At 38.0% G+C, this 14,382-nt stretch overlaps 1 protein-coding gene across 1 annotated transcript in view; it reads right to left on the bottom strand.

The window, feature by feature from the left end:
- The window catches only part of SLC12A2 (solute carrier family 12 member 2), a 124,925-nt gene that overhangs the window by 18,524 nt on the left and 92,019 nt on the right, over positions 1-14,382 (bottom strand). Inside the window, exons 16-19 of the mRNA XM_036740957.1 lie at positions 8,725-8,836; positions 5,568-5,708; positions 2,721-2,827; positions 424-503 (exon numbers count right to left, since the gene is read on the bottom strand). Of these exons, the coding sequence (XP_036596852.1) occupies positions 424-503; positions 2,721-2,827; positions 5,568-5,708; positions 8,725-8,836 (440 nt within the window). The remainder of the gene's footprint in view (positions 1-423; positions 504-2,720; positions 2,828-5,567; positions 5,709-8,724; positions 8,837-14,382) is intronic.

Genomic DNA, 14,382 nt, shown 5'->3' with positions numbered 1-14,382 from the left:
AAACGTATAATAATTTCACAGTTTTTAAAAGATGACATGATAGTTCTTTAGAACTTTTGCTACAAAAATGCAAAATGCAATTTTGGATTCATAATCAATTTTTAGGAAGATATTGATTTTACAATGTTATTTCCGAAGACATATAAATTCTAAGAAGCCCACTAAACGTGGCAAGGTATACTTAATATTATTGGCATTATCACCTGCATATAAAGTTTCTGTGTAAACATGAAAATGGGCAAAACTTTTAGACATTTCACTTTAGTTACTGTGAAATTTAAGTCATTGCGAATATGTATGTTTTTCTTTTAGAAAGTTTTCCCCATAAGGGTTCTTGCATAGTGTTTATAATTGCTATAAAAATTATCTTTTTAAACTTCTGTACTTTTTTTTAAATGAAAAACTCTGTCACATAATGTTTACCTTGTCCTTGAAGATGAGAAATATCCAGGCCTTCCTTTAAGCGAATAACCACTACTCCATACTGGATGTCAAAGGCATCACTGCAAATAGGGCAAAGTTACAAAAATAAAATACTGGTATAGTTTCCTGATCTGTTAAATCACAAACCTGAGCTGGATGTTCTCCAAAATTCTCTTTAGTTCAAAAAATTCAAGTTCATGTGGGTGCATGTATAATGTACCTTCTCTACTCTTTCAAGAGCACCATTACCTTTCAGTCACTCAGGGTTACAATTTTGGAGTCATCCTTGACGCCTCATTACACATGTCCTAAATCAGTTACTGAATCTTAGTTATTTCTATCTCTACAAGATTGCTGACATCCATTCCCTTTGACATTCTCACAACCATCATTTGAGATCTGGCCTCCTCCCACAGTACCAGTATGCCTCTATTATAGTAATAGCCTTCTATTTAGTCTTTCTGCCTCAACTCTTTTCCTATTCCACCCATCTACCACTCAGCTGCCAAAGTGATTTTCCTAAAACATTGCTAGGTCTGATCATGTAACCCTTCTACTCAGTGACTCCCCACAACCCTACAATCAGATAGATGCTCCTCTCTCTGGCACTAGTGCCGGTCAGTTCTTTCTCTTCAACTTTAGAATATAAGATCTCCGTAGGGATTGGTTTATTCTCTGCATCTGTATCATTTGTTGAGTGACTGATAAAGAGCACTGAAAAAATTAAATTATTGGCCAACGGTCGCACAAGTTGTTGGAGATGGTTCTTGAACCCAGGTCTTTCTGGCTTTGAAGCCAGCTTTCTCCTTCTCCAAGTTGCCTTTCTAAATTTCTGTAAAAGTGAAGTAAAAGTTGACATGTGAGGTTAAGGGTTTAATAATTAGCTTCTTTCTTGGTTTCTAGGTATCTCTACTGCTATTATTCTTATGTTGTAGCTGCCATCTCAGGTATCTAGGATGGTGGATATAAATTAGCAATTTTATTCCTCTCCAGCTTTTTTAGGCCACTAGGTAGCACAACAGACAGAGTGCTGGGCCTGGAGTCAGGAAGATCGGAGCTCAAATCTAGCCCCAGGCACTTACTAGCTGTGTGACCCTGGGAAAGTCATTTAACCTCTGCCTGCCTCAGTTTGCTCAATTGTAAAATGAAGATGATAATAGCATGTACCTCACAAGGTTATTACTGGGATTAAATGAAATAATACTTGTAAAACAGTTAACACAGCATCTGGGACACTGTAAAGGTTTAATAAAAGCTTTTTCTACACCTTTCCCCTCAATTTTATATCTGAAAAGTGCAAAAGAGTAGAGATCCTGCCATTCAGGCTAAAAACTCAAAGGCTGAATTGAATGAATTCTGTAATTTACAGTGTAAATAGATGAATATTTGTAAAAATATTAGAAATCAATCAACAAATTTCTACTACGTGCCAAATACTATACCAAGGGTTAGGGATGTAATAGGAAAATGAGACAGTTCTTGCCCTCAAGACACGTTCTACACGCTCACAGAAAAATATGTACGACACATGGGGAAAAATAATACACAATGAGGGGGAAATAGTAACAACTGTAGGAACCAGGAAAGGCCTCTTGAAGGAGGATTGCACTTGAACTGAATTTTGGAGAAAGCTACAGCTTCCAGGAGACAGAGCTAAGGAAGGAGAATAGACCATGGAAAGGCAAGAGATGGGATGCCATTTATTGGGAGCAACACTCCAGCTAATGTGGCAGGAATAGAGAATGTGTACAAGGGATCAGTGTGCATCCTCGCCTGGAGCCATATTACGAAGGGCACTCCACAACGCTAAGGATGGCACAAAAGTTATTAGTAAACTACCGGACCTCACACCCAAAAGGTGTGAATGGCTAAAAAACAGATGTACAAATAGCCTGACAGGAAGCAGAAAAATGGACCAAATATTTATAAAATGGTCCATTCCACATGATTTTGCAAGCAGATGATTTGAGAATATTATTTTTCAGACCAAACCTATGATTTCATTGGTGTAGGGAACTCCTAGTTCTCCTTTTACCAATGCAGACTGGAATGTGCTCTGTAACTTAACATCTTAGAGAGCTGCCTACAGCACAGAGAGGTTAACACAGGGGTCACATGCCAGTATTCGTCAGAAGAGGAATTTGAACTTAGGTGTTTCTGACTCTAAGGCTGGATCTCTGTTTACTAAACCATGCTGACTTTTAGAGAGCAGTGCACTGTGCTTAACATAACAATGACAGTTTCCAAACATAACCTCTTGACAGATAAGGTACCTAAAATAAAAATCTTGTACTCACTGAAATATATTAATATAGGTATCCACATCCCTCATATCAGTTTGTAGCCAATCTTTCTTAAATCCAAGGACAAGCGTGTTCGGTTTCATTCGACCAAGACCAGCAGCCTAAAATACAAGATAAGATTGAAGGAAATAGATCTCAACATTAATTTATATAAATTAAAAACCTATTACATTACTTTGTCTCCTTTGCTTCCCACCTCACCTGCAAAAAGATCAGCTTGTTTTTGCACTCTCAACTTCTCATCCTTTATAGTCCTTGTTACTGCAAAAGCTCAGGTTAAAATCATCTGGATTCTAGTTTGGCAACTTTCAATCTCTCCCTACTCCAATTCATAGAAAGGCTAAAAACATTTTTCACAAAACATACCTTAAAAAACATCATTCTGTCTCGTTCAGAAAACGTGGGCATTCCTTAGTGCTATGCATGTCAAACTTTCAAACTCTTTTGGCTGTTCCTAAATGTCCTGTAACTACCTCTGGCTAACACACACCTTTTTTTAAAACTAATTCTATTTTTCATTATTCCCCAGAATGACTCTGTTACAGTTAACCAAATTTGCTTATTACTTGTTCTATTAACAGGATTTTCTCATCTCCATTCCTTAGCATTTCCACCTCGACACCTTCCTTAATCACTGCTCTTTCATATTTCTCACTTCCTTTAAAATGTAGTTGAAAACTCACTTATTCTAGTAAGTGTGCTCTAATGAACCCCTTCTCAATTTGGCTCTTCCTTTATCATGATGAAAAGATCAAAGGGCTAAAAAGACACATGATCTTGGGTGTATTCCTAAGTCTTTCAATAAGATACCTATTCAATTCTAGCAAATCTCATCTTCAGTTTCTCATCTGTAAAATGGGACATCATCTCTACCCTTCTTCACAGTGGTGGCATATGGGATAGATGAAATATTAAACTGTGCTTCCAACTTCCGAAATGGAAGGCGGGGTACTTTGTATTACTTAAGTTATATGTTCTATACTCCAAACTAGAGAGTCTATACTAGTGGAGACCATTATGATAAAAGATAGCCTTGCACATAACCTATGTTCAAGAAATGTTATAGATTTTAAATATTTATATTCTGTAAAGTGGCCAAAATACCTGTCAGATCTCTTTAAAAGGGTTGTTGCAAAACAAGGCCTAACTGGCACTTTGAAATACCTGCCTGTTCAAAACAGCTTCACTGACTTTGTGGGTCATCCACTGCACTGCCTCTGCCATAATCTGGGCAAATCCTTGCTTTATCCACTTAATCTTTCCTGTGCAAGCTGCTAGGCTGATTTCATGATTAGCTAGGGCTCTCACTGAGGAAGTTTGGTAGCTTCAGGGCTTAATTTAAATGAGTACAGTATAATCTGAAAACGGAAACATCTAGAAAACTTCATCTTCTCCTTTTGGATGCTGTAACATGACACAGGTATAAGTGTACCTTAATTTTAATATTTATGATAATGAATGAAGATAGATATATCCATGTTGTATTAGTCAAGGAATTCTGTATGATATCAACATATGCTTGAACAACACCTTGTTGGAGGAAGGCCTTTATGAGGTATATTTTAATGAAACAGCAATATCCTGCATTTTTTACTGTTTTTTTTGCCAATAAGTGCAAGCAGTGGTCTGCTGCATTGAGTGGGACAAAGAATTAAGGAAAAAGGAAGAATAAAAGATGTTTCAGTAAGGACCAGTAGAAATAAGTTTGTAGTGGACCCTGGTTAGCACAGCTGCATAATTTTTATTTAACCTTTACTACATAAAGTTTAGAATGCCACTATGATTTCTATCTCAGATATTACAATATATTATAAATCCTTCCTTTCCCTCCTGGTATTCACCTCATGAATATCCATTCTTCTAGATAGTAAATATGACCTAAAATTATCATGTTAGCCAAAACAATAATTAAACATTAAATTAACTTAATTTTCGCTTGCTACCTTAGAAATGAGAATGGGATTTTGGAATGATTTAGCCAGCCTACATATTCTTCAGAGGCTCTCTAGATAAGCACAACATGTATGCCTTTCTTTTCTCTTTATACATTTTCCTGTAGCAAGCAGAGGCTTTTGAAACGATTCTACTGACTCTTCCAAAAAGCAGAAGCAATTCCAACTCCTTACCAGTAGATTGAGTACTCAGTATTATGCCCCCCCAAAACAAGGGTTTGTTCGAAAACTGAAATGGTACTTTTAAATTTAGCAACATGGAATGAACAAGCAATTAAAGTGAACTAAGGGTGGGGTCTGACTTTATATAACATTAGACAAAGGGCTGGCTGACCAACAGGAAAAGAAAATGTAGTGAGCTCTAATGGGGACAGTGCTGGCTGAGACCAGTTTTGATCTTGTCAGCAGAAGGACGAATATTTTACAAAATGTAGTTTGAAGTGATAATGATCAGTATGAAACTGGTTGGTATTCTGGGTCATTTAAGAAAGAGATTAACCTTTGTTGTGTACGGTGAACCATGCCATTATCGACTTCACTCTAGACTCTTCTCGTCCTCAATAAGTGATCCTGACTTCACCTTCTGAATCACCTGACAAAAGGTTCAAGATTTGGAATCATGTGCTTGAATTCCTATCCCAGCTCTGCTACTAAGCAGTTATGTGATTCTCAGGGAAAGTACTTGGTTAGCTTTCTCCTGGGTTGCAATTTCTCCATTTAAAAAAGGATGAGGTTAGAACAATCGTTCAGGTCCATTCTTGGTCTCAAATTCTACAAGACCACTTTTATCATTCTGAATAAAATGGCTGTAATTACCCGAAAGCCACGCTCTAACAAAGTACCAGGGGTTGCTATTAAATTCCTTTTGAAAAGTCATAACACAATTTACCTGCATTAAGTACTGTGTACCATCTCTCAAATCATCGGCATGTACTGGGGCATAAAAAGCCTTCATTTTGTTTTTAATAAGCCATCGTTGGTATTTTGCTTGATCAATAGATATCTCCTTCATGGCTTGTCGGCGAGGACCCTTTAAAATAAAAAAAAAACATTATGGAAACCTTTAGTCAAGTATTTTTTAAAATTTGCATTTTCATAAAGAAATTAGATTTTAAAAGAACCTCAGGGTTATATTTTTATAAAAATTCAAGTCCATCACAAATCTACTATGAAAAGCCTGGATTTGCAGCAAAATAGCCCAAGAAAATACGACAGTTGAGGCTAAAATGAACTGAAGGGAAAGGATGAAGCTTCCACATTGCCTTCCATGCTCCTAGCATAAGTAAAATGAAGACTAAGGGAAGAAAAACACAAAGAATGTCATAAGAAATATGAGGAAAAACCTGAACTGATGATTAAGAAGTTTAAATGTTAAAGAATGGACATAAGGAAGTTGAATTAACCTAATAACAAGACTGAAAAAGATGGAAATGTAGCAAAGAGGAATGTGTGAATTTCTGGTTAATAATCAACAAAACTACAGGTCTAAATTGTCATGAACCATCTACCATAAATACCTTTTTTTTCTTCTTCAGAATTTCCTTCAAAGGACAAAAGGAGTGGAAGAGGAAGGAGATTAGCTTTTCTAAATAACTGTTTTCAAATAAATAACTGTTCTCAACTATTGTAACAATTGGAGATAATTTACAGCAAACAGACATTGGTCTGAATACAGATCATACTTTCCACCAACATTTGGCTTGTATAATACCTAGCCATAACCGATAATCGTTATTTTTCACTGTGTGTGTGTGTGCGCGCGCGCTCACGCACACACATTTCCTTTTTAAAGGGATCTCAGTTTAGGACTATAGCCTATACATGGACATTATAGTAGATTAAATCTAAATAAAACCAAAACAGGTATGGAAAAAACCTCTAAAAACATCAAGGATTTATAAAATCAAGAAACTAAAACGAATTTTTCACAAATGCAAACCCTTGTTACATAGAAACAGAGTAGACCTGTATTTAACTATTCCACTCACATGTTCCTTGGGATTTGCTGGTCAGTTTAGGGACAAGGACCAATAACAGGAAGATGAATCCAGAGATAAAAAAGCTATTGTTATTCCCTGTACTACTGCAGTATTACATATCCCATCCTCTAGAGCTAACTTTCCCGAGAGAGGGAGAGGGAGGGAGGGAGACAGACAGGGAGAGACAGACAGAGAGAGAGAGAGAGAGAGAGAGAGAGAGAGAGAGAGAGAGAGAGAAAGAAAGACATACCACCTTTTTGACCCAGGCAGAAAAAAAGATATACCTTATATCTTGGGATAAAAGATAACGAATAGCTTACAAGCAAAATTAAATTTTTACAAAAAAATTCAGGTTTTGATTTAAACTCTTCATCTAGGCTTACTCTCATGCACAGCAGCAGTTCTCAATAACTCTTATTCCTCCAAACAACTTCAGAAACAAATGAGAAATTAGTCCTACACTAACTGGAAAAAAAACAACAAAATAAAACAATAACAACAAAATACACAAAATGCCCTCATAGTCCTCCCACAGCAAGCATCTATGGCCAAAAACAATAAAAAAGATTCCACATGCGTGGAGATTCTACAGAACCTTATTTGCAGAACATTTCCTTACTTTCTGTCTCAAACTGAATTGAAAACTATAATTTTAATGTTACATTAACATAAATTATATTAGTGGAAAATGTGACCACTCATTCAAAGTCACATCGAAGCTAGATATTCAGAAAACATCATCCTGCAAAATGCTAATAGCAGGCTTATTAGTTTATTGCTGTGTTAAATGAGTTGTTGACATTTCTTTAATTTGATTCTCTATTTAACTGGCTTAGGAACAATACAGTAGCTGAAACTAACTGATTGAGAGCACCTCAATCAATTAGCACCCAGCACTTCCCTGTCCCTGTCTAGTTTCCCCAATACTTAACAATTAATGTCTCTTGACTCTTTCCTTTGGCCTTTAACAGGACCATAGCACTCTGATCATCTGTCAGCTTCTGGAAATAACACCGCTTCCAATAATAATTTCAGCCCTGAGGTCTGTTTCACTACTACGGATTCAGATTTGGAAGGGAGGCAATTTACCTAACTGCAGTTCCAAGATCAAAGAGAATTGTTTCCGTGACTCGGGCATCAGGACACCCAGGTTTGCCACAGCAGTTTCATGAAGACATGGGCAATAAGAGCGACTAGCAAGAATAACAAAGGACCGGAGGCTCTTATTTTGGAGCAAATAGTGGGAACAAGGAGAATTTTGCAGTCTTCTACAGGAGTGAGTGATTTTTGTTTTTGGATTTCTCCATCACGCCCTTCATGCCCCAGGAAATTCATCATTATCCTGGCAAGACTGAATTAGTCTTGGTGCCCGCATCTGGCTGGAGAGCACAGCCACAAAAGAAGGGTACCCAGCAGTCTTCCTCCCATTTGCACCCCCAACTGCACTGCTTTTGGATCCTCCCACTGCTCCTTTTCAGCTTCCTTTTGTGTGCTGTAAGATAACTATAAGCTCCTTGAGGGCAGGGACTGACTTTCCTCTTAATTTTGTGTTTGTGTCCCAGGTGCTTAGCACAGTGTCTGGCACACAGCAGGTGCTTAATAAATGTTTAGTGACTGACTATAAGCTAGTGATCCTCCTAGAAGGGGAGGTGAAGGTGCCTAAGAAAAGCATCTCTACCATGTAGGTTATAAGGGAGAATGAAGTGTTGTTGGAAAATAATAAGGACTTCAATATAAGAACTAAGAAAACTATCTAAAGGGGTTGGTTAGAAGAGAATCCTCATCTATGGAAAATAGAAGACAGTAACCAGAAAAGGAAAGCACTAAGAAGAATTGAACCTTTTGGAGCTAAATAACACACATGAAGCTCTTCCCAAAGAGGATAGCACTAAAAATTCTGAAATGAAGGAAGACAGATAATTTAAGGCAACAAATTTTACTTTAAAGAAATAATATCTAAAAACATTTACCTCATAAGGACATTTCACTTCTAATAAGTCATATTATATAATATCACAATAAACAATGGGGAAAATTTGTACTGCAGGAAATAAAATGAACACTTACCATATGTACATGACCACAGACCATCAAACCAACATTTTTTGTAAAAGCATGAACAAGATGAAGCAAAGCTGGACGTGAGTTTGGAGAACCTGTCATAACAAGACACTGAGGCCTAATGTAAGATTAAAAAAGAAAAACAAAAATTAGAAAATCTTGGGTTTTCTGTCTCAATTACTGGCATGATCTTATTTTCACTTGTTTTCTGTAAGATGTAACAACATCTCTGCATCGTCGTCCTGAGGGCCATGGCATGAGACTAGCTCTTGTATGATCACGTTACAACAAGGTCTTTCTTATGGAAATCCCTTCTGAAGGAGTATAACTGTTGCCATTTTATGCTCAAACTAGGTTTTTCTTCTTTTCAGACTATGAACAATTTTGATAAAAAGAAGGCACAGTGATTCTACCACATGAGCAATGCTGCTTAAGGCTCAGAGAAAGATTATTTTCCATTTCAACTTTAATTTCCAATTCTGATATATTAAATACTAAAATTAAACATTATCTTCTGTCTACAAAAACAAAATGAAGAAAAGGTTCAGAAATCTGACTTGTATCCATGTTCCTAAGTATGGATTTCTTCTAAGTCATCAAAAAAAAGTGTTTGGTTATTTTTTTTTGCATTTTCAGTGAAAATGCCCAGGTGACGTTAACTTTAAGATCTGGAATTAAATGGAGGTAAACTAACAAAAAAAAAAGGAAAAAAAGAAGTCTGACTTAGGAACTAAACTGATTAATATATGAAAAGGAAGAGAATTACCTTATCACTTGGTACATGCTAAGTACAAACAAACAAATTAGTACAAATGAAGGGTTTTGCTGGTTTCCTAGCAAATTTGTTGAATTGGTAAATGTACTAAAGGCCAATTTTTGTACATGAAACATCACTTAGTGTTGGTGTAGCTTTCAATCCTTTATGGATACACATACACACGAATACATACATACACACACATACACACAACGTCCAAAAAGGTATGATAATAATAAATGACTTTTATATGGTAAAACTGTTTTACTCTACATATACTGTCTCATTTAATCTTAAAAAAAAAAAAAACAAACAACCAAACTTCTGAAGTACTACTTCAGAAGGTGGTAATACTCTTACTTTACAGATGAAAAAACTGAGGCTGGTAAGCTTAGTGATTTGCCCAAGGTCACATAACTAGTAAGAGCGAATATGAATCCAGGTCTCACCTGACTCAAACTCCAGTAATCGTCCCACTACAACATGCTGTGGCAACATATTGCTTATTGATGGCCAATAAATTCACCAACAAGCATTTATTAAGCACTTACTTTATGTAAAGCAGTATACTGAGTGCTGGGAATATATAAAGACGAAAGCAGACTTGGATTCAAAATGATTTACATTTTATCAAGGTGAGACAATGGGGCAGGGGGGTGTGGGTAAGAAAAGGTTTCATGTAGCATGAGGTAGCTCTTGAGATAAAATTTAAAAGAAATCAATGATTCCAGGAGGCAGAAGTGAAAGGCAGTGCCTACCAGGCATGAAGGACAATGGGACAGAGAGAAAATGGAGTGTCATATATGAGAGCAGCAGGTAAGCCAATATGGCTGGACCATGGACTGTGGGGAGGGCAGCTACATACATAAGACTGAAAAAGGAGGAAGGAGTCAGGTTGTGAAGAGCTTTGAATGCCAGACAAAATAGATCATATCTGATTCCAAAAATCAAAGTCAGCCAGTGGCATTTACTGAATAAGGGAGTAACACAGAACTTTAAGAAATTCACTTTGGAGTGATTTGTTTCCTTGAGAATGATCAAATAAAACTATTTCCACAGTCCAGGGTGAGAAGTGATGAGGGTCTGAATTAGGGTAACTGTGTGAATGGAGAAAGTGGGAAAATGGTATGGAGACAGAGACAAGACTGGGCAACTGACTGGACAGGTGTGGTAAGAGTCAGGGCCAACATCGAGGCTGTGAACCTGGATGACTAGAACGATATGGTGCAGTAACAGAGAAGTCTGGAAGAGAGGTGGGCTGGAGTGAGGTGAAGAGTTCTGTTAGGGAGATACTGAGTTGGGATGTCCATTTTAAAATTGACAATAGGCAACTTTTGATGCGGAACAGGGGTCCAGGAGACACAGTGGGACTGAATATACTTGTGAGAGCTGGTGAGGTAGGACAGTGCAGATTGAGAGGAGGATTCTGGACAGAGGCCTGGGAGAACACCCTGAGTTTGTGGGTGATGTAGACAATGATTTAGTAAAGTAGGCTAGGAAAGAGTGGTCAGACAGGAGAACAGAAAGCAGTGTAGGAAAAAGCAGAGGGTCATCATTGAGAAGAAGTATCTGTATACGGCAATTAAGACATCGTTGGTATTTTTCAAAGATGGCAGTTTGGAAACCAGCCTGCAGAGGTCTGAAGAGAGTTGGAGGAAAGAAGTGAAGGCATGGAGTATAGATGGCTTTCAACTACATATATTGGCTTCTACCCCCTTATATTGCTCAAGCCTCAATTCTTCTTAGAAGTCATCTTGTAGAGATTTGTCTTAAAGTTCTCTTCCTTTTTCTGCTTGGAGACAGACTCTTTACAGTGTCCTTAAAACACGCTATGCTTCCCCCTGCCTTTTTTTCTTAGCCCAGAACTCTCCTCATTTTTTGCTTTCATGGCCCAGTAGCATGGGCTTCCTTGAACAAGACACTCTCCGTCTCTCTGGACTCCTTATAATTCCAGTAGCTGTCCCCACCCCGAGAACTCTCTCACTAATTCACATCCATAGCCTGGCTTCCTTTAAGTCCCTGTTAAAACTCTACTTTCTAACGGAAGTTCCTCAACCTTCTTCCTTGTGATGATTATCTCCGATTTATCAAGTTATCTTGATTGTACACAGTTGTTTGCATGTTGTCTCCCCTATTTGACTGTGAGCTCTTTGACTGCAGAGACTATTTGCTTTTGCCTTTCTTTATAGCCCCAGTCCTTGGCCTAGCAGATTACCATGCTTAATAAATGCTTCCTGTCTGTTAGCTGAAGATCATACAACTAGTTAGTGAGTAGAAGAGCCAGGATTCTTTCTCTTCTGACTCAGTTCAGCTTGGGTCTCCTACATCATCACCCCAGAAGTTCTCTAGTCCAGTCTCTTGCCTGCATAGAACAGAAGTGCTATCACCCTAAACACAACCAATTATTTCATTCTTCATTAAATTTTTTGTTCATTTGAAATGACACCTGGGTCAAGCACAAAAGTGATCCTCACAATTCATTTATCAATGACTTGTATATATCCAATTTTCTGAGTCTATGTGACAAAAGATGCATCTGTCCATACCAATAAACGCATCACAGGATCCAAGTCAAATAAATAATCTGACTTTTTCACTTAGATCATCAGCTAAAAAAGAACACCATATAATGAATTCTTTGAAGCACTGTGTAGATCTAAAGTATCAGTTTTTCCATAGAAGCTATAGACAACAAGTACAAAGTTATTTAAAGCAAATTTGAAAGAACATTTTCTGGTATTTTAAGGTGACAAGAAACATTTTAAAGTGTCGAGTGTATTTTCAACCATCATTCAGTTAGACTTAAAGTAGCAAACACCAAACATTTCCGATTGTGTAGTTTTTTGTTCTTTTGTTTTTAAAATAAACTCAGTTAAGTTTGGCTGCTACTTATGACTCAGGGGGAACACCATTGCTTTCTTCAAAGACTTGAAAGAATATAATATGGAAGAGGAATTAAGATTTGTTAGGTTGGGCCCCCCAGGGCAGAACCAGGACTAATGGGAAGCTGCACAGAGGCAAAGTTTACGTCAGAAAAAACTTCCTAATAATTAAAGCTATTCTTAAATGGAATGAGCTGTATTGAGGGGTGGCAGATGCCCCACCAACACAGACTTTCAAGCAGACGCCAGACAACCATTTATCCAGCGTGGTATAGCAGGGATCCCATTCCAGTAGGACCAGGCTGCAGCACCGCCCAGCAATGGGTGAACAAGACCCAGTGGTCCTGGATTTTGTTTCACAGCAACACCCCATTCAGACTGTAAGCATTATAATTTATTTACCTCCCCACTATGACCTATATGGCTAGCAAACAATCACCACCTGTTAATCTCCCTATTTTAAATACTCCCAGGACTACTTATCTATCTGGGAGCAAACTATTCTGAACCCCCGTGTGCTGTTCTCTCATACTCTACCCTATCTAAGTCCAACTCCAACCCTGCTTACTCCTTTCATCATACCCTTTAAAAATTCCCATTCCATAATGAACAAACTTTCCCTTATTTTGGGCCTCTTCCTCTCATATTCCTTCAATTCACTTGATCTAACAGACCTAGTTTCCTCCAGATGATGCTGCATCCCTAGCCATTCTCTTCATACCCCACTGTATCTTAACTCACAAGCCCCTACCTCTGGGCAATTCCTATGCACTTTGGTCTGTTTTTGCCTCTATCACTCATGAGCCCTCTCTCCTTCTTTGAGTTTACTCTATTATAGTGTCGCATCCTATTGTGAGAGGCAGCCGTGGCACAATGGATAGATAACTGACTTGTAGCCGAAAAGACCTAGCTTCAAGTCTTGCCTTAGACATATATTGGCTGTGTGAACTTGGGCAAGATAGCTAACCTCTCAGTGCCCTAACCTAGAGGTGCCAAACTCATGGTGGCAACAGTTAGATTAAATTACAATTCAGAAATGTTCAATAAAATAAATAAAAATACAACATAATGTTAATTTGTAGTTTTCTAAGTCAATATGCGGCCAGGAGGGATCGGTTTCTCTTGAGTTTGACACCACCGCTCTAGCCAACTCTCCAAGACTCAAAAGTTGCAGAGATGTCACTTGGCATTGGTAGGAGTGTGAGATGCCCTAAAGCAATGAGATCTAGTCCCTATTCCGACACATATTGTTGTGGCTCACTATGTAAATACATCACTACATGTGTACTAGTTCCCTGTCATCCTATCTCCTACTCTGACTTCACTTTCTCAGACAATTATCTCAGTTACTCTGCTCAGCCTCCACCCTGGAAGACTGCTATGCTTTGGCTTCACTGGTCAGTTCCCCCTGAAACATCATTTTAAATAAAAGTGCTCAGGCCAGCCATGTTCAAAACAGGACAGGCTCCACTCCGGATTCTCTCAACTTGTTTCTCCACCATCTTTGCCCCTCCCACCCTCCTTTCACTTCCTTTTATGTGCCATTAGAATCTAAGTTCCTTCAGGCACAGACTATTTTTACTTTACTTATTCCCAGCACTTACCATAGTACCTGGAACACAGTGAGTAATATATGCTTATTTATTTGACTTGCTGACTTTCCTTCTCTTCCTAATCTGGACTCAATAATTAACCAATTTGTTTCAATTTTGTCCTCAATCACTGAATTCCTCATTCCTTTGTCCTATTACCACTCATCCCTTGGAAAATCACACCCCAGAATAACTGCCACCATTCACCTCTTCATGCTCTACTGAATGTATAAGGAGGAAGTCATACAACTGTGGTGAATGGGTACTATATATTCAGGTTACATGACTTATACAGGACCCCTACTGTAAAAAGACAAGTCTTTTATTCTTTCCTAATTGATTTTCTAAACCCTTTTCTTCTCCCAGCCTCCCACACTTCCCTTCCAGCTTTCCTAAGAAAATTGAAGCCAGTTGCTGAGTTCCCTCTATTCTT

Source organism: Trichosurus vulpecula, chromosome 1 (genome assembly GCF_011100635.1).
Source record: "Trichosurus vulpecula isolate mTriVul1 chromosome 1, mTriVul1.pri, whole genome shotgun sequence".
NCBI classification, from domain to species: domain Eukaryota; kingdom Metazoa; phylum Chordata; class Mammalia; order Diprotodontia; family Phalangeridae; genus Trichosurus; species Trichosurus vulpecula.
Note: the sequence above shows the minus strand (reverse complement) of the source record. Positions and strands in the feature narration are given on the sequence as shown.